The sequence below is a fragment of the Sinohyriopsis cumingii genome, chromosome 2, assembly GCF_028554795.1.
Source record: "Sinohyriopsis cumingii isolate HCF-2022 chromosome 2, ASM2855479v2, whole genome shotgun sequence".
NCBI classification, from domain to species: domain Eukaryota; kingdom Metazoa; phylum Mollusca; class Bivalvia; order Unionida; family Unionidae; genus Sinohyriopsis; species Sinohyriopsis cumingii.
The window spans coordinates 94186684-94208738 of NC_142962.1; the positions used below are offsets into that span (position 1 = coordinate 94186684).

Below are 22055 nucleotides of genomic sequence, written 5' to 3' on the forward strand. Positions count from 1 at the left end.
TCCTTTCGTGGGGCCTCTGAATTTCTGCACACCAAACCAATGGTTGTATATAAAACAGGGTTCCCGCGGGTCATGGAATCCTGGAAAAGTTTTGGAATTTAAAAAATAAATTTCAAGGGCCTTGAAAAGTAATGGAATTTGTCAAAACCTTGCAAAGTTTTGGAAAAGTCATGGAATTTCTGACAAGGGAGTTAAAGAAATTGATTACTTCAAATTTCTTAGAGCACAGAGCACCAGTTAAATAAAACACGATAAAAAAGATACGATAGATAAATGGTTTCATTTCATATAACAAGAGTAAGTTCCCCTAACAGTAGATATCACGTGGTTTCCGGTGTAGTTCGATTGGAAAATTCAAATGGTCAGCCATGCCGCTTTGAGTAATTACCACTTGACGACCTGTCAAAATGAAGTTAATTTCTTCCTAAAAAGTCTGTTATTTCTTCGATATAACGTACAAGGTAGGTACTAATTTGATTTCGTTTATATTCCTCACTTGTTTTTCGGGTCTGTCGTAACATCTCATGCAGCATAGTCAGTCATTTATTACGTTGGAGGGTACGTCATGATTATAATCATTATTGTCGATTTGATATTCTTGTTTTGGGCTGTTACTTTAGTTCTAGTTTCAGAATATTGAAAATTGTAGTTTTTTTTCAGAAGCCATTTTTAGATAACCTGAGAACCCATCTGAAAAAAATTCAGAGAATCATTTTAATATTAGACCCGTCTAGGTCTCCCAATTGAATCTCCCGATTTTGCAAAATCCTCAATAAAAATAAATATCAAATACTATAATAAATCGTGTATTAGAGCAAGAAAACTGTTCGAATTCAGAATTCAAAAATCTGTAGGAAGGCTTCAGTAAATTCCTGTAATATTACAGTGTGGGAATTTTGACTTCCATTTTTCAAGAGGGTTGTTAGGTTAGGATGAAACATGTTTAGTGCCAATATAGTTTAACTTTAATCAATCATTTTTCTGTATCTGGTAAACTTTGACGACTTTTTTAGTGTTGCTGTTATTAGTATATTTAATGAAGTTTTTTTTTAAAGTTAAAGAAAAGAATTGTCATTGTCTGAAATTGGATTTTAATTTTAAATCTCCAAAACTCTATGTAATATGATAATGAATAAATCTTAGATTGTAAGTCTGGCCAGGCAATAGGTGATGAAAATGAATTACTTAATGAACACTGGGCTGTTAGAAAATTCTGAACACATAATACAATACACAACATCTCATGATGATATTGAAGTCTTAAAATCTTTCATTTTATATTGCTTTAGGTATGGTATGGTATGTGCACATTCAATAACAGTTGGCTGACCAACCCAAACTATGAAAAATGGGTGGAGAAGAATGCTTCAGACAAAAGGGCTGCTAAATGCAGAGCTTCTAGCAAAATTATAAATATTGCAAATATGGGAGAAGCTGCCCTCAAAAGTCATTCCACCAGCAAGAAGCATGTGCAGAATTGTAAAATAATTAAATCTGCTCAGAACAACACAATCTCTGGTTTTATTTCAAATTCAGCCTCACCATCACCTGAAGTTATGCCAAAGCCTGCCCCAACATTAACTTCATATACATCATCAAATGATGTATTAAAGGCAGAAATATTTTGGACCCTAAGGACAGTGAATACCCACAGCTCCTTTCATTCCAATGAGGAAATTTCACGAGTCTTTTCACTGATGTTTCCGGACAGTGCAATTGCACACAAATTCACTTGCAGTGAGGACAAAACATGTTATATTGCTATTCATGGCCTAGTTCCATACTTTGCATCAACCTTAAAAGAGAGCATACGCAAGTGTGATGGATATGCTTTGCAGTTCAATGAAAGTTTGAACAAACAATTGCATCAAAAGCAATGTGACATTCATGTCAGGTTTTGGGAACAGGCTGCAGAAAGAGTGCAAACAAGATTTTTGACATCAGAGTTTTTGGGACACGCCACGGCAGAAGATCTGTTTGGCAAGTTGTGTCCAATCATCCAAGATCTTGGAACCAGGAACCTCCTACAAATTTCAATAGATGGACCTAATGTTAACTGGAAAACGTTTGACATGTTGAATGCAGAGATTAATCATTCATACCCTGGAAAGTCGTCGTTGCCAACAGGATCTTGCAGCCTACATATAATTCATAATGCGCTCAGAGATGGTTGTGCTGCCACAGAGTGGAATCTGGAGGAGACACTTAGCAATCTCTATTACTTCTTTAAAGATTCTCCAGCCAGAATGGAGGACTATCAAAAGGCATCTGGTATCAAGGAGCTGCCACCAAAATTCTGTAAGCACAGGTGGCTTGAGAATATCACAGTTGTAGAGAAAGTCCTGTCCCTCCTTCCATATCCAGCAACATATATTGATTCACTTGAAAAGCATCCAAAATTAAAATCATTTGAGAGTCTCAAGGAAGTGGTTAAGTCTCGTCTCTTCGTTCCTCAAGCACAGTTTTTCCTTTCAGTGGCTAGAGAGATGGAGCCATTTTTACAGGAATTTCAAGGAGACGCTCCATTGCTGCCTTTCCTTGCAGAAGACATTTTCAAAATGATCAGGGGTCTTATGGAGCGATTTGTAGCTCAAGATCATCTGGACTGTATCACAGAGGCATCAAAGCTCATTAAATTTGATTTAACAAATTGCAAACACCTTAAAGACTCTGCAAGTATTGAAATTGGCTTTGTGACAAAGACTGTGATTGCTGACTTAAAAAAATCAGGGAAATTGACAGATAGGGACATTTTGGCTTTCCATCTTGACTGCAGGAAATTCCTCCAAGCTGTTGTCACAAAATTGCCGACAAAGTCACCAGTGACTTTTGCCCTTGTAAGAAATATGACATGCTTAAACCCAGAGAAAATGATGAAGGATATAAAGACCAGCATTCAGTCATTCCAATCAGTGGTTAAAATTCTAGTCAACATTGGAAGAATAGATCCAAACCAATGTGATGCCCGGGTTAAAAACTACAAAGTTGTTTTGGAAAATTGTTTGAAATCGGAAGACTTTGTGAAATTTGCTCAGTTCTCCAGACAGAAAGACCGCTTAGATTCGTTTTTTCATTCTTTGATGGCAGACAAAAAGGAATATGCTGTCTTGAGGCCAGTTGCAAAACACCTTCTAACTCTGTCTCATGGCCAGGCAGATGTTGAACGAGGATTCTCCATTAACAAAGAAGCCATAAGAGATAATCAAAAGCAGCTGTCTCTCATTTCAAGAAGAATCATTATTGATAGTATTCGGAGCGTAGGAGGCATTGAAAATGTAAATATTAGTAAAGAAATGTTAAGTTATGCTTCAAATGCTAGACACACATACAGACTATACTTGGATGAGGAGAAGAAAAAGATGGAGGAGTGTGAGAGGAGCAGAAAATGAAAAGCAGATCTTGAGCTGGGTGACATGTTAAATAAAAGAATACGATTAATGGATGACATCCAGCAGTTGCTCAAATTGGCAGATGAAAATGCTGAAAAAGCCGAAAAGGACAATAGCCTAAGCCTGCTAACTGCGTCCAGTTCTCTCAGAAAGACTGCAAAAGTGAAACAAGAGATTCTGAAGGACCTTGAAAAGGAGATAGAGCAGAAAAAGTTTGCTTCTCACTAAATACAAGAAAGCAACTGGAAAGCGATGTGTTTTGTTAGTATTGTAAATAGGAACACATACAAAGACTACATAGGATTTGTTTATTTTTTTCTTTTGAATACAAAATACATTGAACATTGGATTATGACATGAATTACTACATAAAGTCAAGGTGTGCAAGCCCAGGTAAATTTAAAATGGACATATTAAAAATATTTGTCGTTAACTTATTTGTTATTTTTCATTGATAGATGTCATTATTTATATTAATTTACTTCACAATGCAAGATAGTGTGGTCCTTGAGTTTTGTGAAATGGCCCTGGAAAAGTCATGGAATTTGTTTTTGTTAAATCTGCAGGAACCCTGATAAAAGTTTAAACAGCCAAAAATGTTGCCAACAAATAAAAAAAGCCACATGGTATGTTTTGCAGCCAATAAGGAAAAACAATCCAAGTTTGTGACATTGGCGAAGACCTATGCAATCCCAGAATAAACTTTTTATGCGTTTTTTTCTTCTTCTTACTTTTAAGAAGAAAGAAAAAATACTTTTTCGTGTACGAGAAAAATACATAAAATTTCAGGAGCCAAGCCACGATCGTCTTGCATTTTTTATTCATATGTGATCTCTTCCCCAAAATAATAAGCAACATTTTACGTTTTTTTCGTACTTTTTAAGAATTTTTTGTGGACAAGAAAATACATGTATATGAAATTTTGGGAGCCACGCCTCAACCACGTTATATCCGAATTCACGTTATAACGGAGCGCGTTATAGCGGGGTCACACTGTAAAAATGTTTTTATTCTTCAATTTCAGGAGCTGGTTGAACATCTGATTGAGAACAGTCTCACTTTCCAGAAAAAGACAGAGTATTCTAAAGAAAAATACATCAAGAAGAAAAAACAAAAGTTAGTTCATTCTGACTAGTTTTATTATGCAATAAATCTATAGAAGTCGAAATTTTTTGTTAAAATAAATCTCATTTTTCATTTTTGTATTTTTCACACATTTTCTTGATCAATTTAAGATTTTACAATCATATTTGGGTGATTTTTTTTTTCTTCTGCAATAAGTTGTGGCTTGAACTGGCTTAATATTTTTCACTTTTATAAAGAACAAAGTCTGGTTTCCACAGATAATCTTTTTCAGATAGATTATTGTTTGATTAAAAAAACAAAACAAATAAAATAATCTTCTACATATTCTGTTTTAAATTTTGACAAATTTATATTGACAAATGAATATTTGTACATATTGCTTATAAACATGTACAAATTGGGTCCAGCTGCAAACAATATAGACCCTGACATGAAATTGCTTTATGTACTGGCAGATGATTACTGATTAAATCCTAACAAACTGTGTAGACCCAGATGCAGTTTTAGTTTTTTCAGTTATAAGTTTTTTTCAGTTTGAAGTTGGATCTGATTTGCACATTGTGTATATATGGTAAGGGTTTAAACAATCCAAAATAATAATAAAAATGTGTTGGTTGCTGTGCATTTTCTTGCAGGACATTTGGTTATTGGTCTATACCAAAAAAAAGTGTCATTACTTAGAAGAGTGTGTGAAAATGTACCCTATGACAAGTCATCCTTAAAATAAAAGCAGAATGAGTGTTTCAAAATTCATCAGACTTACATATGTGAAAGTTCATTGATTTCCAATGTGGTTGAGTAAATTTTAGCTCACCTGGCCATAACACCAACTATACTGATGGTATGGTCTTCATCTGTCATACATCTATCAACTATTTTAAGCTTCTTTTTTAAAACCACTAAAAGGGGTGGCTGAGTGGTGTAAAGCATTCACCATTATGGATAACTGCCATATCACTTCTATCTGTGTTGGTTCAAGTCTGGGGTTCAGCCAATGTGGGTATGTGAGAAAGCTTCCAGGTATCTTCTCGTGGGTGGTTGGTTCTTTCCGGGGTTTTCCATTGTTCCTCTTCCACCATTTATACTGGCCGCCATTTATAGTCTATCTTGTGCTGAAAATGGCATAAAACCATATAACAACAACAATAAAACCACTGACCAAATTTGGCAGAGCAGTGTGGCATGAAGGTCTTCAGTTTATACAAATAATCCAACATGAAATATTGTCTCCATTAATTAAAGTATTAACAAATGTTTTTTGATGACTTCTCAAAAACAGCTTATTAGAATTTAATCAAATAAGACAGATCTGAAGGGCTTTTCAATAGTAAAATTGAGCCAGTCTGTTATGAAATAATGTCACCATTACTAAAATAGAAATTTTAAAAACTTTAACAGAATTTTATCAGATTTGACAGAAAGCAATTTGCCATGAAGACCTTGCAAGTTTATTATGTTTTTAAAATTTTACGTTTATTTGGGGCCATATAATCCTTATTCTGGTGACATGCCATTAAAAGCTAATACATACTTTAAAATGTATACCAATGATACTGATCCACCTTGAAATATGGCTTCTAAAACCAATGAATAAAATTTGACCAATTTTGATAGAAAGCAGTCCCACTATAGAAATCGTCATCAAGAATGGTTGCCACTTCTAGTAAAACCATTCAGTGATGTCTCTAAGACTGCTAAGATCATCCAACATATGATGCATCTAGAATGTTAATGTGCTGTGATTCCACAAAACCACTAAGCAAAATTTGAACAAACTTGACAGAAAACTGTTGCTGGTGTTATGTAGATTTAATGCCATTTTTCAGTACATGATACACTATATATGGTAGCCAGTATAACTGGTGGAGGAAGAACCTGATGAGATCCTGCAAAGAACCACTGACTTGCATGACACTACTGGCAAGCTTTCTCACATACCCACAGTGGCCAAGCCAAAACTTGAACCCACATAGACTGGGGATGGATGTCAGTGATCATTAAAGACAATTACCTTAAACCATTCAGTCACCAGGGACCCCTTAGCATCCTGATATAGAGGGTTTTGCATTTTGAACAGCTGATGCTGAGGCACCATCAGATATGGCCGGCAATAATCAAATTAGAAGAAAAAGCTTAAAATGATAGTTTCACAGAAACTTAGGAGCAGAAAATAACCAGATTTGACAGAAGCCAATCTTGTAATAAAGGCTTCCAATTATTTTTTTTCTAGATGGTGCTGATTCAACATTAAGTATGGCAGCTATTACTAAAACTAGAAACTCCTTTAAACCACCTGGCAGAATTTAAAGGTAATCTAACATAAACGGATTTGAAGATTGTATAAATCAGCCAATGGCCACAGTTACCAGAAAGTTTTTTAAAAAAACCTAAATAACTTCGTGTGACAAATGTGCTTCAGATACTTTGATCAAATTTGACAGTATCGAAGCTAGAATGCCTTTCAGAATTATACAAATAATGTGGTTCCGCTATTAAATATGACTGCTGTTACTATCCCACTTCCTCCTCCCCTCAGTTGTATCTAAAAAAAAATGCTTGATAGAATTGAACCCACTTTGACAGCTAGCATCCTGGAAAAAAGACATTCTAATATTGGCTGTATCCATTAAATATGGAAAAGATACAGAAAATAGAGTGACCATGAAAGAGTTGTTTTCATAATAGATGCAGTTGTCTTAAAGAATCTTGCTGACCTCAAACATTTGTCTCAAGGCAGTTGCAAGGTGAACATGCACACTCACCTGGGCCTCTTGTTTGAGTATGATATATTTATTGAGATCACATTGATTTTCTGCAAAAGAATGCCTGTGCAGCTAATTTAATGCAGGTCATAAATTGGTTGTTTTACAAACTTCTTGTATATATTTTGCTGACTTTATCATTTTCTTTAGAGGAATTTGATTGTGATTATTGAAATTGTGTAAGCATTGTTCTTTTTCAGTACTTTATCAGAAAAGAAGTTGCAACATCATTTTTTTTTACATTCAGTCCCTTTCAGAGGTGAAAGTGCTATGATACACTGAAATAAAAAGTGAGATTATATTGATGATGTCATAGTGTAAAGATCATGTCATTTCATGCTGCTGTGCAAGTGTTTACTCAACTGAACAGCCTTAATATTTTTGGAAGTTGGTATATCATAGCATGGTTTATATGTGAGACTGCATTCTGCATAACTCTTCTTTGTTTCTTTAACTCAACATTTCTTTCACATATTCTGTATTACACATGAGATAATGGTAAACAGGGTGACTTTCTTAATTGTTTGGTTTTGATTTTGATATATGTGATTTGATTTATATTTTGTTTTTGTTTTAAATACTTTCAGGCATGTCCTACAGTTGACAATACTGAGACCAACAACCAGGCTATTATGTGAGATGTATAGTAAAAGTGCTCAGAAAATATGGTACATAACATTTTTTATATAAAAAAGAAAGATTTTTATGAGTTAACTTTGCGTGAAAATATGCACTCATTGTTTGCTTGGATTTCGGTGGAGGGACATGTTGTAGAAAAGGGTATTTTTAAGCTTGATGTTCATTGTGTTTTGTTCTTGAATAGTTTCTAGTCTGTCCCATGTGTGTTTTGCTCATAAATGGTGAGTAATAGAAATAACGTTTCCAAAAGCATCAAGAATGTGATGTCTTCAAAGTGCTGTAGTTAAGATATTTACTGCATTATACATTGAATAGATCCAACTGAATCTCAGGAATATGTTTTGGTGTATGACGTATTTATCTTGATACACTATGGATTCGTGTCTTGCCTATGTAAGTTGAAAGCTAAATCATTATAATGCTGTTAATAGGTGAAAAAACAAAGCAAGAAAGTGAATCATGTGATGTTATGCTATTGTCCTTCCATCCATATGTCCATTCTTTCATTCATATGTTCCCAGTTTCATTTCAGATCAATAACTAGACTTAACAAGTTTTGTAAGCAGCTCATGTTTGGGTACATAAGAAAACTGTGGATTTTGGAATCATAATGTTGACGGTTTTGGACACAAGGATTGAAAGATGTATCTGTTTCCACACAGTAGCTTGATTTGAATATCAGATACCTGGACCAAACTTTGTACTTTAGATAAGAAAGGTACTGATCTTAGAGTCAGTGGTCATGATCAGAGTGGTACTAAATGGTTTCTAAACCATATCTTGAGTTCTTTATCACCTACATTTATAACCAGGAAGACACTTATTAATTTTGAGGTAAAAAAAGACAAAACTTTTTCCACAAAATTGCTCAAGTTCTGAACCACATGCCTGTCTAGGAAGTTACCTGTTGATTTTGGTGTCAAACGGTCAAAGGTAAAGGCCACAGGGGCTCTACCAAGTAAAATGGTTTCCACAAAATTATTCAAATATTATGCCACATACCATGATCAAGTGTGGATGGCTTGCATTTGAGACCAGAAAGGTACCAGTAGGTATTAGGTAAAGGTCACTGAGAAGTAGAAAAGGAAAACAGTTTCCTCAAATCTCATTGACATGGCTGGTATAATGTACCATGTACATTACTCTTATTATTAGTTTTTTTTATATGCCTGCCAAGTATAGTGTGTTAATATGTAGTTCATCTGTCCATCCATTGATATACGTACATTACCAACCACTCCTGTGGTCTAGTGTTTAGAGAGTCCGTCTTGGATGCGGGAGGTCGTGGATTCGATTCCTGGCTGAGTCATACCAAAGACTTACAAATATGGTACTAACAGCTGCCTCGCTTGGCGCTCAGCATTAAGAGTTAGTGTTAGGACTGGTCAGCCTGGTGTCAGGATAATGTGACTGGGTGGGACATCATGCTACATGTCTGCGGCATGAGTCCCCTAGTGCTAAACATCACTATAAACTGCCACACTGCAGACATCATAGAGATATGACTGAAAATTTTTTAAAGCTGTGTTAAAAATCCAAGCCACACACACACACACACTATCCATTACCAGTTTTGTTTCTGCACAAAAACGTTTAGCTGGCTAGCACTTGGAGTAAGAGAGAACCATGTTGATTTGTGGGTCAAAAGTCAAAGGTTAAGGTCACTGTGACTGAAAGAAGGTATATGATTTCTGAACAATAACTTCAGCACACCATCATCTGTGGTTGCTAACGTTTGTGGATGACTTGCTTCTGGGACAAGGAAAGAACCCTAGATCACAGTGGCTAAAAGAAGAACACAAGTTTCTGCAAAATAACATTAGTTCTACATCACAGACCTCTACCAAACTTTGTGGATGGTCTACAAATTTGGTAAGGAAGAAGCCTGTTGATTTTGGTATCAAAAGATTAAAGGTCAAGGTCACTAGCTAAAGTGAGAAAAGTGCTTTTTATCTACATAGAGGACTATTAAGCAAAGGGTGAGCATAAAATGTGCCATTTATGGTATTGTGTTCTTAATTTTGTCTCCGTGCATTAACAGTGGTTAGTAATGGCAGCAGCAGCATTGTTAAGAATGTTGAAAGACATAATGTTCACAGGAATCTATACAATTGTCTGATTTAGGATTCATGCTAGAAGGCTATTCACGCACAGTAGATAAGATAGACAACTATTGTCCTTGGGGTCAAAGGTCAAGATCACAGTGGCTCTAATGGGTTTCTGCACCGTATTGTAAGTTCTTTATAGTCCTTGTCGGCGAAATTCTGCATCATCACACTGGGAAAGCCCATTTGATGTTGCCATGCCCCCACTACCCCATTTTCTGCCTAAAACAGTGGATCTTGTGTAGCTTTTAGTTATAAAACTAAACAAAAGAAAAATGATGTGTAGCCATCTTTGCTGCTGACTTAGTAAATTCTTGTATTTATGAATATGCTTGGTGTTATATTTTTAATGCCAAGTATACAAATCTGAAATGCATGGATTTAGACTCAAATCCAACTGTATTTTTCAGACTAAAAATCGTGCAAATTTTACCTGAAAATTAAATGGGATGAGATGATTTTGGCTTGGTTGAGTTTAGTAATCTATTTTTAGAAGCAGTTACCTATTTTGAGATTACTGTGTAATGCTAGTAAGATTATGAAGTCATTTTTCAGATTTTAGGTAGTAAGTTTCAGATTGTTTCATTAGGTATAATTAGTATTTTGTGTATTTTAATACAATTTAATTTGGAGAGCAAGTGAAATGCAAGATACTGATGAACTTTTTTTTGCTAATATTTACTTCTGACTCATTTCTCCATATTTTTCCATTACTTTGCTCTACTTTGGCAGAAAGGTGAAAATTTTAGTACTGCATGCCCCCAGCTGTATTACAGCAAACCCCATGTACATACACCTTGAAGCACTATGATGTATGTTTTTCTCAATCTGCAGTTACTTGCGGGTGGACACACTGGCCCAGATACTAACCTATGGAAACATTCATGCTGGTATAACCGTTGCAGTAGTTGACACGTGTCAGGGACTTGTAGTGGGTGCTGTCATAGAAAGATTAGGTGGTATGTAAAAGTTTTGACCCCTTTCAGTCTCATTTTTGACCCTTTCAGTCACAGTTTCAGATACTCATATGTAAGGGCTGTTCCATTTGAACATACATGGTACCCAGGAAAGGCAGTTTAAAAAAAATATATGCCAGGGTACTTTGATTTCATAGAGTTCATATTAAAATTATAAGAAATTTCTAAATTGCATCTATGAGTGAGTACCCCACTTTAAAAGTGCCTTCCCTGTGTCCCATGTATGTTTTAATGGAACAGTCCTAAGTTAAAAGATAAAAGCAGACTTGGATTTATCATCGTAATGATTGCAGTGGTACAAGATGACATCTTATTCTTTAGTTGCGTTAAGATTATTTCTTCTTACGAAATTGAGGGCTCTGATTAAAAATAGAATCATGTGAAAACTGACCTCTCCTCCAGATAATAAAGGGAGAAATGAGTGTGTTTGAGGTAGAAGTAAATATGTAATGCATTCTTTTGCAAATGAATGTTGATTAAAATTATAAATATTGTTTTTCCTGTGGTCAACAGAATGGAATATTATTCCATGATCTACACCAGACTGCTCTATGAAGGTTCAGAAACTAAATATTGCAGTGTTGCACATATATATTGTATAATATTGTTAAAAGAAACACAATCTTTTGAAAAATTCTGTTCTTGATACAGGTGAAAAACAGCAATAATCTAAGCATTATCTACACATATCTTGTTCAGAGTTTGTGAAAGCAGCTTTTTCACAAGACATTTGCAAAAAGATATAAAACTTATTTATTTATTCTTTTATTTGTTTGTTTGCTTGCAAGCTTGTCACTCAGTAGTGTCTTATGTTCATAATTCTGTTCACAAAGTTGATCCTAATGAATTGAATGTGTAATTGATAACATTAAGACTATTACAATATGGATGCATCCCCAGGGACCTCTGATCAAATGGACACAAGTTTCTCGAGATTAGAGTCTGCTCTGACTCATACTGTATGTGGTGAATCCCCAAAGAACAAGAAATAATTTAGTCAAAATTTTGTGGTCTTGTTAGAGCTACAAAAGCTAACCATATGCATTCTTTACCAAACCACAGTTTGTGAGAAGGGTTTTTCTGCACAGCCTTAACATTCACACTGCAATCAGAAACAGTGGCTCACATGAAGATTTGAATTTAAATGGAGCACTGGGTACATGGAAGGGAAAAAAGGAGTTTCACCTGTTAGTGTTATGGATACCACCCAGTAATTTCCCCATGGATTCTCCCTTTTTAGAAGCCAAAAAGGGAAGTTCCCCCTCTCCCAATAATTCCTGGCAGCATCACTGCAGATGACTAGAAGAGTGTCTCTCTGTCCCAAATAGGTCCATCTTATGAATGCTGTGTATTTTAGGACCCCATGGGAAATGTTCATTAATAAGTTGAAACCTTGATAAGGTGCATCATAAATCCTGGATCTCTGATTAATAAGAAACTGTGTTGGGGTAATAAGAAAGGTGCGACTCAAAAGCCATGTTACACTTGGGGTCATCGCCAAATCAGTAGGCAAAGTGGAACTCAGATGCATTTTAAAGGTGTCTTCTCTGCATAAAGAGTTATTCTAGTTGATATTTTGCCTGCTATCTTGAACAGTGTAGTCATCTTCTGTTCTTCATCTGTTTTATCTGCTATTATGTGGATAAGATCTTTTTGTGACTTGCTTGCTGATCAATACAGTCTCTTCATCAGCTTACTGAATGATCAAAACTGATTGGCAGGAAAAATTTAACTGTTCATTATTATTTGCTTGTTTATAGGTGGGGATAGATAGGTAAACATTTTGACAGGCAGATGGACAGACAATGGCCTAATCAAAATCCATACAATAAGTTATAATGATAAAATATACTTATTAGACAGCATTTCAGGTGTTTAAAAAGTTGTTAATAAAGTGTGAATAATTATTAAATACTAGTATGAACAAAAGAATGTAGTTCCAGTTCACTGCTGACACTTTCACAACATTGTAATACATTTGGGCTGTTTTCCTTTGTAATAAATTTAAATATATTTGATGACTTGGCAAACAAACATGCTATTGTTTGCACACATTTGTTGTTATTCAGTAACAATGGATTGTATTAATTAGGAATTCAAAATGTTTTGTTGTTGTTGTTGTTATAGGGTTTAATGCCATTTTTCAGCACAAGATAGGCTATACATGGTGGCCAGTATTAATGGTGGAGGAAGAACCCAAGAAAACATCGGAAAAAACCACCGACCCACGAGAAGCTACCAGCAAGCTTTCTCACATATCCAAATTGGCCGAGCCAGAGACTTGAACCCATGCAGATAGAGGTGAGATGGCAGTGATCCATGACGGAGAGCGCTTTAGCCACTCGGCCTTTCAGGGCCCCCGGTTGTTTGGGGGGGAGAACACAAGGAAGCAACACATTTTGTATTTATGCAAAGAGATTTGTAGTATATACAATTTTCCATAAATGGTATAGTAGTCCATTGCTATAATTAATAGTATGGTCTCCAGTTTATTATCTTTAGAGGTTTGCTGGTACATATATTTACAAGCTGTCTTAGAGAAGTCATCAAGCTGTTTAAATTGATTTGAAACTTTTGTTTTGCTTCATAATAGGTTTTGGCCAGGTGATCCATATATATCACGAAAGTATACCAAACAGGTATGTATGAAAGTGTAGTGAACAGGTATGTATGAAAGTGTAGTGAACAGGTATGTATGAAGTGTACTGAACAGGTATGTAGGAAAAGCATACTGAACAGGTATGTGGGAAACATATACTGAACAGGTCAGGTATGTAGGGAAAATATACCAAACAGTTATGTAAGAAAATTATTCCAAACAGGTATGTATCAAAGTAATTTTAGCTTTGCAATGTGAGTGTAATTGAAGATGAATTGTGACTTCAAAGTTCAATTTAAAAACAGTTGTGGTGGTAATTAAGGTAATTATTGACATGTGAACACTCTAAGGTTACCTTTGAGTTTCAGCTATTAAAATTGTGCTTCTAGTGTTAGACAGTGCTTTTAAGCAGATTCTAAAAATGATTATTGAAAAAGTTTATAAAACAAAGTTATTGACTTCTTTTTTAGCTCAGATGATCATAAACCGAAAGAGACTACAGGATGGCGTCTTCTCAGTTGTTCATCGGGGTGTCATTCTGACTCTCAGTACAAATTTATTATCACTATTTCTCCTAAACTGCTTGGAGAAATGCTGAGTAATTTTACACATACATTCATTCCAAAATCTAGTTGATCCTTAATGAAAATGTTGGCAGTCTGACATCAATTATGGCCATAACAACAGCCATCATGAAATTATTGTTATTGCTTCTTCTTCTGAACATGCGGTTTTCACCAAAAGACTCACTTGATGAAAATTATGCTGGTCTGAAATCCATTATGGCCACCTTGGCAGTCATCTGGTTTTCACTGTTCTGAAATGGGAAGTCATAATGACCTGGGGTTTTGGCCAGAAGATGTCTTATGATATCTGGTTGGTCCTAAATAAAAATGTCACCAATCTTTCATCTAATATAGCCATCACAATGGGCATCTTGAAGATGTTGTTATCAATACTATCTGTATTATGCTGATTAAAAGTTAAACTTTTAAATTTTATAAAGACAAAATGTTTAAATGTAAAGTAAAAAAAGGATTGCAGGAACAAAAATTAATTTGAAAATGGGCTACAGTTTGTTCTCAGCATCTGGCTACTCACATGAAGATTAATTATGCAATTGTTTGCACCATGGTTCAGCATATATTTGTCCAGAATCAATTAAGGAATCAAAGTTTTTTAAGTGCATCCAGTGAAATCAGTGATGTATTTTTTCTCCACTTTCTGTTTGCAGAACTGCTGTTGAGAGTTATGATTTTCCAGTGGAAATGATGAAAACGCTGTACAGTTTTCCACTTAACCAGGTTAATACATTAACTCTACAGAAAACTACACATGACGTTAATAATACGTGTATATCAAATTCAGATGAAAGCACAAAAGACACCTCAGAACAGATGGATTTGGAGCCTAATGCAAACAAAGATGTCTGTGATGCATTAATTGTAGAAAAAAATGATATTTCTGAGAAAAGGACAGATGTGGAAGACAGTGATGCTGACAAGTTGTGTGAAAAATCAGTTGGTAAAAATAAAACAGAAGGTAAAAGAACTCTTGATGAATCTGAAAGAAAGGTTAGAAAAGAACAGAGAGCAAAAGAATGGAAAGATGCACGCGATTTACTCGAAAGGGGACAACTTGACTGGTAGGTAAATATAAATATTTGTCCTTGTTTTACTTAATGTAGACATTTATTTCATCATCTGTACGATTTATCTGTTCAGTGTCTTAGTTATTAGCTTTTGATTTAGAAACTGCTGACATTGCTCCTCCTGCTCATTAACATGTTAACTTCATTAAAGTCACACATTGTTTAGTACACCTGTATAAAGTAGATGATAGCCAGTGTACTTCCCCAATCACCAGTGTTAGTGTCAGCACAGATAAAAGCACATACAGTAGAACCTATCTTGAAAGACTACCCCATCTGTAAAACGTCATGATCTCAAAAGACAGGTTGTCCCTATGACAGGTCATGACAGTATATGATCTGTAAATTTGTTCTTTATAAATTAGGTCTCTTAAGACAGGTGGGCTCTTCAATCACTGGTCTCTTAAGACATATTTTACTGTACAGCATCACTGAATCTCTACCATTCTTTCTTCCTAGGTCCAAGGCAACATTTTGGAGTGGGTGGCATAGCACCTACCCCTGGGGAAGTTGTGGAGGGAGCTAATTTGAACATGAATTCTTGGTTAAATTGTTTTGCATGTTTGTTACATACTCTTATACTGGAATCCTGAAATGATTAAGGGATGCATCATGACAAGCACTTCACCCACATCACCAAAGTAGGCCACTGTGACAAAATTTGATTCATCCATGACTGGTTCAGTTTGGTTTATTTAATACTAGAATCCCCAAACTAGATGAGGGTACAAGCCTCTCTTAGTACTATACCCTTACAACAGAAGAAGTTTACCATGACCTACATTTCACATTTTACTGGCTTAGATAAAGCTCTTGCATTTAACTCTTGCCCAAAAGGTTTTCTGCACACACTGTGTGTGTATGTGCATATCCTTAACATTTTGCTGATTTTAACCATGTATTGTACATTTTGACAAACTTCAGAGACACACATGAATCTGCTGTTGGCAATATATATTCATTAAAAAGAAGTGTTTTTACTAGTCCATAGGTTTAATCAGGTAGTAGTAGCAACCTATAAATTTATCCTTATAATTTGCTATGAAATACCTGCACAAGTATTTTTTGTTGTTGTGAAAAGCAAAACACATGTACAGAATACTTCTGTCACTGATAATAGTGTTGCCACATCTGCACTGTTGTAAGTCCTCTTAAAAATTCATCATTTTGGCGAAAACATTTGCTTTGTCTGTTTCAGTTTCCCTTTCACTTTACACCCAGAATCATGAAACTAGTTGATAGGATTGTTACTATACCTTCATCTGAAAAGTAGGTCACTATGGCCCATATTTAACTTTTCATTAGCATCTATTAAATGACATCTTTTCCTCCTTGTTGTACAGAAAATTCTTTCTGTGCTTATATAAATTGCTCTGTTCTTCTTTCTGTAATGTTCGTGCTAGAATTCTTCAACTAAAAGATTGTACCCTTACAAATATCGTCACAGACCAACAATTCACATTATACTGGTTTGTGTTACGATTTTGTGTCATGACCACATAGTTTATTTTCTTTTTTGACCTTCTGCACAGTACTGTTATACTAGGATTCTTGAAACTTTGTGAGATGATGCATCTTGAAATTAGGTCATTGTGACTTATTTCATGCTAAGCCAACTTTGGTCAGATTTCCTCTTGTTATTGTACAAAAGTATATTCATTTTTGTCATTTTAGCTCTTCTTTCTGTACCATTCATGTTTGTATCATTACACTAGATGATTGTATACATCTAAGTACCACTACAGTAAAGAAATGCTGTGACCTGCAGTTAACATTTTACTGGATTAGGTCAAGCATCTCTGTTAGTTGTATACCATTACATCCAAACAAGGTCACTGTGACCCACATTTATGCTTTACTAACATGGGTGAAGTATTTGTGTTTAACTCATACCATTAATTCTCCCCAATTATAGTCATCCTAGGTTACGCAGAGTGCCCTTTCTGACCAGTGCATTGTGAATTAGGAATAAATATGTCTTTGCTGTGGTAAACCTTCCATATTAATGACTGCAGTGCATCTTGTTATAGGTTGACTGACGAGGTTAACTGTATAGTATTAGCGTGACTGAGTATAGGAATCAGATGAGTGTACCATTACAATAAAGAAATGTTGTGACCTGCATGCTTATGAAGTATGGCTTTGTATGCTGGTACTAATCAAGTTAATTATTGATGCATGAACTATGCTTGTACTACAAGCTGTCACTGCAAAGTTTTCAGTCGGTGTATTTACCCAGTAAAATCTGGCTTATAGGGGTGGACAATGGTAATAGCTTCAGAAGCAGATTTTAAGAACAATAATTAAAAGAAAAAAAATTAATCTCTTATTTTATTTATCAACTTCTACCTCTATTTGGATATCATTGAAAATAATGTTCATTTTTATTGTTTTATGTCTTTTGTGCCATGTTAACAGTTATGTATGCATGTATGTATGTATGTGTGTGTGTGTATATATATATATATATATATATATATATATATATATATATATATACACACACATATATATATATGTCAGGACAGTACGGGCAATAGAGTGGTAATTAAAACCGAACATTTAAAATTTATAAATTTTAAATCTTATAAGTTAAAAAGTAAAGATAAGGAATTGCAACAAAAAAAATGCTAGAAAAGGCAGCAACATTTTCATTGTCAAGATCACTTTAGTCTGAATTAATATTGTGCGATATTAATGTTTACAGTGAATTCTGGAGGCTACTAAATTCTTCATAGTGGTCATCTGTGTAAATTATTCATTACACTCTGGTTAGAAAAACACAATATTAAACAATACTGTTGAGTACTTATTGAAATTTTCATTAAAATTTGGTGAAAATAATGTCCAACTTCAAATGTAAACTTAAGTTTATGTTAAATAGTGAAAACTTGTCAAGTGTCATTTTACTTTTAAATTGACTCTTACAAATAAACATATTACATAGGTGATTACATGATGCTCGACATGTGGCACAACAAAACTGATTGGGCAGGAGTGTTTTGTTAGTCTTAGAATGGAATTTGACATTTGGTATTAAGTTTCTTGATCTGACAGTGATGCTCAGCTTAACGAGAGCTGTTTCAGAATTAAAGGTTTCAAATGTGTGTGTGTGTGTGTGTGTGTTCCTCAGAATGAACTGAGATTGATATAGGTGGTGTGGATCAGTGGCATCCATAAGTGTTATCTCTTGATGAGTCTAATTAAAATTGGATGTATGTGTGTGTGTGTGTGTGTGTGTTCCTCAGAATGAACTGAGATTGATATAGGTGGTATGGATCAGTGGCATCTGTAAATGTTATCTCTTAATGAGTCTAATTAAAATTGCATGTGTGTTGGAGTTGTTGAAACATTGCCTTCTCTACCCTAACTCTAAATTTGTTTCAGGAATAAACTTAGGATGCCATTGGTCATTCTTCATCATTTTAGCTGTTCATTGTCACTAATCTTTGCTAATTCCTGAGACATATCAGACACAGTGAAACGAGTTGAACTGGAAATTTGAACATTTAATAATCTTGTTAACTCCAACAAAAACATTTGTGTCTGTTGTTGTTGTTGTGGGGTTTAATGCCATTTTTCAGCACAAGATAGGCTATACATGGCGGCCAGTATTAACAGTGGAGGAAGAACCCGGAAAAACACAGGAAAGAACCACCGACCCACGAGAAGCTACTGGCAAGCTTTCTCACATACCCACATAGGCCAAATCCAAGACTCGAACCCATGCAGACAGAGGTGAGATGGCAGTGATCCGTAATGGTGAGCGCTTTAGACCACTCGGCCACTCGGGGGCCCCATTTGTGTCTGTAATTGAAATGCTATATAAATGACTTTTCTGCAATATGGTTCACTGTTAAGCACTGAATCTATTTTCTGGTTCCTAAATGTTCAAATTTATTAATAGATTAAATAAAGGATTATATTTACATTTCTTAAACATTGATAGACGATTTGTCAGAGTAAAATATTACTCTGAAGAGTTGGATGTTCTTAGATGTAAAATAAAATTAGTTGCTTGGTAACTTCTTCAATACCCTACTGGGTGAAGATGGACATTATTATCTGCATTACTATTGATGAGCTATGAGTCTTGGATTTCATCATTTGGGATTTTAGGGCACACCAGCACTGTAAGGCTGTATAGCACCAGGATTTAAAAAAGATATTCACTTTATGAATTGACTGAAGTCTTTGTAAAGAAAACATTTCATAATTGAAAATTTATTAAAAATTTTGTTATTAGTTTCAAGACAGCTGCATTATTGTCAAATATTAGTTGTATTGTACAAATCCAGAAATATACTGCAAAGCATACTTTTCTGTTTTTCTCAACTTAATAATTTCCATGTCCTCTCCCCTTGAAGATGAATAAAAAAAAGTTCCAGTTCCATCTTTTACATATGTAGTTACATTCAGTCATTTTTCAGGAAGTGTGGATACTTTAATAAAGAGATTTTATTGAACCTACCTTACTAATCTTGATAATAATCTTAATATGAATGTTAATACTAATAATATGAATCTTAATACTAATAATATGAATCTTAATACTAATCATAATATTAATCTTAATACAAATCTTACTATTTATCTTAATACTAATCTTAATACAACTCTTACTATTTATCTTAATACTAATCTTAATATTAATCTAATACTAATTTTAATACCATTCATTAACACTAATCTTAACCTTAATACTTATCTTGATACTAATGTTATTATTAGTCTTAATACTAATCTTAATATTTATCTTAATATTAATCTTATTAATCTTACTACTATTCTTAATATTAATCTTACTACCATTCATTAATAATAATCTTAATCCTAATACCTATCATGATACTAATCTTATTATTAGTCTTAATATTAATCTTAATGCTAATAATACTGCTATAAAAGCTTTCACAATGTTGTCTTTTATAGCTTGATCGTTGCCAGCAAGCTCCACCCAACACCAATTGTTAAGGCCCTAATGAAATTTGTGGCTCCATCAAGACCCATAGTGGTGTACTCCCAGTTCAAGGAAGTAAGCCGTTGATCTTTTCTCTCTTATATACTGATGAAAACCATTGCACATTTATTCCTTAGCTTGAAGAAAGAGCAGTGTATTGTTGACGTCTTGGAGTAAGACCATGGTATGCAGATTTGATAGCTGGTTTTGACTTTGTCAGAGTAAGACATCTGTGTGCAGAACTGATCACATATTTTGTTTGTGTATTGAAGTAAGATCTTGGTATGTATAATTGATTGTTGTTGTTGTTGTTGTTGTTGTAGGGTTTAACGCCATTTTTCAGCACACAATAGGCTATACATGGCGGCCAGTATTAATGGTGGAGGAAGAACTCGGGAAACCCCTGGAAAGAACCACCGACCCACGAGAAGCTACTGGCAAGCTTTCTCACATACCCACATTAGCCGAATCTGAGACTCGAACCCACGCAGACAGAGGTGAGATGGCAGTGATCTGTAATGGAGAGCGCTTTAGACCACTCAGTCACTCAGGGCCCCGTATGTATAATTGAGGTTAACTGTGTCTTGGAGGTATGCAGAAATGATAAACCATTTTGACTGGATTGATTTATGGTAAGCATTGATGCTTTGTGCAAATGTTGCTGTAGTACAGTAATTGGTGTTGAATGATTCTGTTGACAGTGACTTCTTGCAAGACTTTGTAAATTGTGAAAAATGCCATGATATTAATAATTACTTAACATGACATATTTGTTTTGTAAGAAATTCTCAAGCCAGGATATTAATATTATCATCATAAACTTGTGTACAAGCCAGCTTGGTTTAAGCTAATTGATTGTTCATTATCATTTACATGCATATACTATTACTGCAGTGTTGTTCTTAATTGATTTTATTTACACCATGCCTTTCACACAGGAGTGTTTAAGTTATTAATATCTCTGATCATGTGAGGCAAGTGATTGTACCATCAAAATTCTGTTCAATTTTGTCGTTTCACATGTTTCACCTCACTCGCAGGATGCATTTACACCATAAATTATTGAGAACAACTCAAATGTCATTTAAAGATTGTGAGCAACACAACATGTAAATTTCAGTTTGTGCTGTATATAATGATTGTCTAGAAGCTTAAAAAGGCCTATTATTGTACATTGACTATGATAATTTGTAAATCTGGGACTTGCAGGTATTAAATATCTGCTTTATTACCTGCTACATAACTGAACAATTTATCAAAATAAACATAGACCAATATATTTAACATCTTTGCTATGTAAACAGATATTTATTTACATTTATTTTGTGGATGTATTTTATATTCAATAACCAAGTTATGTTGTTTTGGATACTTTTTGCTGCCTTAGTTTACTTGCGGAGAAATCCACTTAGCTCCAATAACAATGTATTACAAGTGCTGTTAAAACCAACCATCCAAGAAACATACACTTAGTGGCCACAACGGCATAGCATTTCTAGCAGTTTTTATTAATAAAGAGTTCAAGGTGTAATTGATAACATAATTTTTACGAGTATACCGTTACGTCACTATGGAGTATAATATTCATTTTCAGGTTTCCTTGTGAAAGGATGTCTTAACTCATAGTGACAAAGTCTCTTTTCTCTTCAGGCATTAATGGACTGTGGTGTATCCTTGAGGGAAGAAGGTGGAATGGTCAACTACAGATTAAGTGAGGCATGGCTAAGGGAGTACCAGGTTAGGACTTATTGACTGTTATCTCCATGCTGATTAGCATATCAGCTTCTAAAATCTTTTCTTTCAAGACTTCATCATAAACTCTTATGGGTATTTAGTGAAAATTTTATTGAAATTAAGCAACGGTTGCTGAAGTTGCAATGTAAAATT

At 34.7% G+C, this 22055-nt stretch overlaps 1 protein-coding gene across 4 annotated transcripts in view; it reads left to right on the forward strand.

The window, feature by feature from the left end:
- LOC149805402 (tRNA (adenine(58)-N(1))-methyltransferase non-catalytic subunit TRM6-like) overlaps window positions 1–22055 on the forward strand; it is a 47749-nt gene that overhangs the window by 20208 nt on the left and 5486 nt on the right. For all 4 annotated transcript variants that reach the window (XM_089949938.1, XM_089949944.1, XM_089949946.1 and 1 more), the window contains exons 4-10: window positions 4414–4505; window positions 7825–7905; window positions 10816–10940; window positions 13552–13597; window positions 14792–15202; window positions 20141–20243; window positions 21819–21905. In XM_089949938.1, the coding sequence (XP_089806064.1) occupies window positions 4414–4505; window positions 7825–7905; window positions 10816–10940; window positions 13552–13597; window positions 14792–15202; window positions 20141–20243; window positions 21819–21905 (945 nt within the window). The remainder of the gene's footprint in view (window positions 1–4413; window positions 4506–7824; window positions 7906–10815; window positions 10941–13551; window positions 13598–14791; window positions 15203–20140; window positions 20244–21818; window positions 21906–22055) is intronic.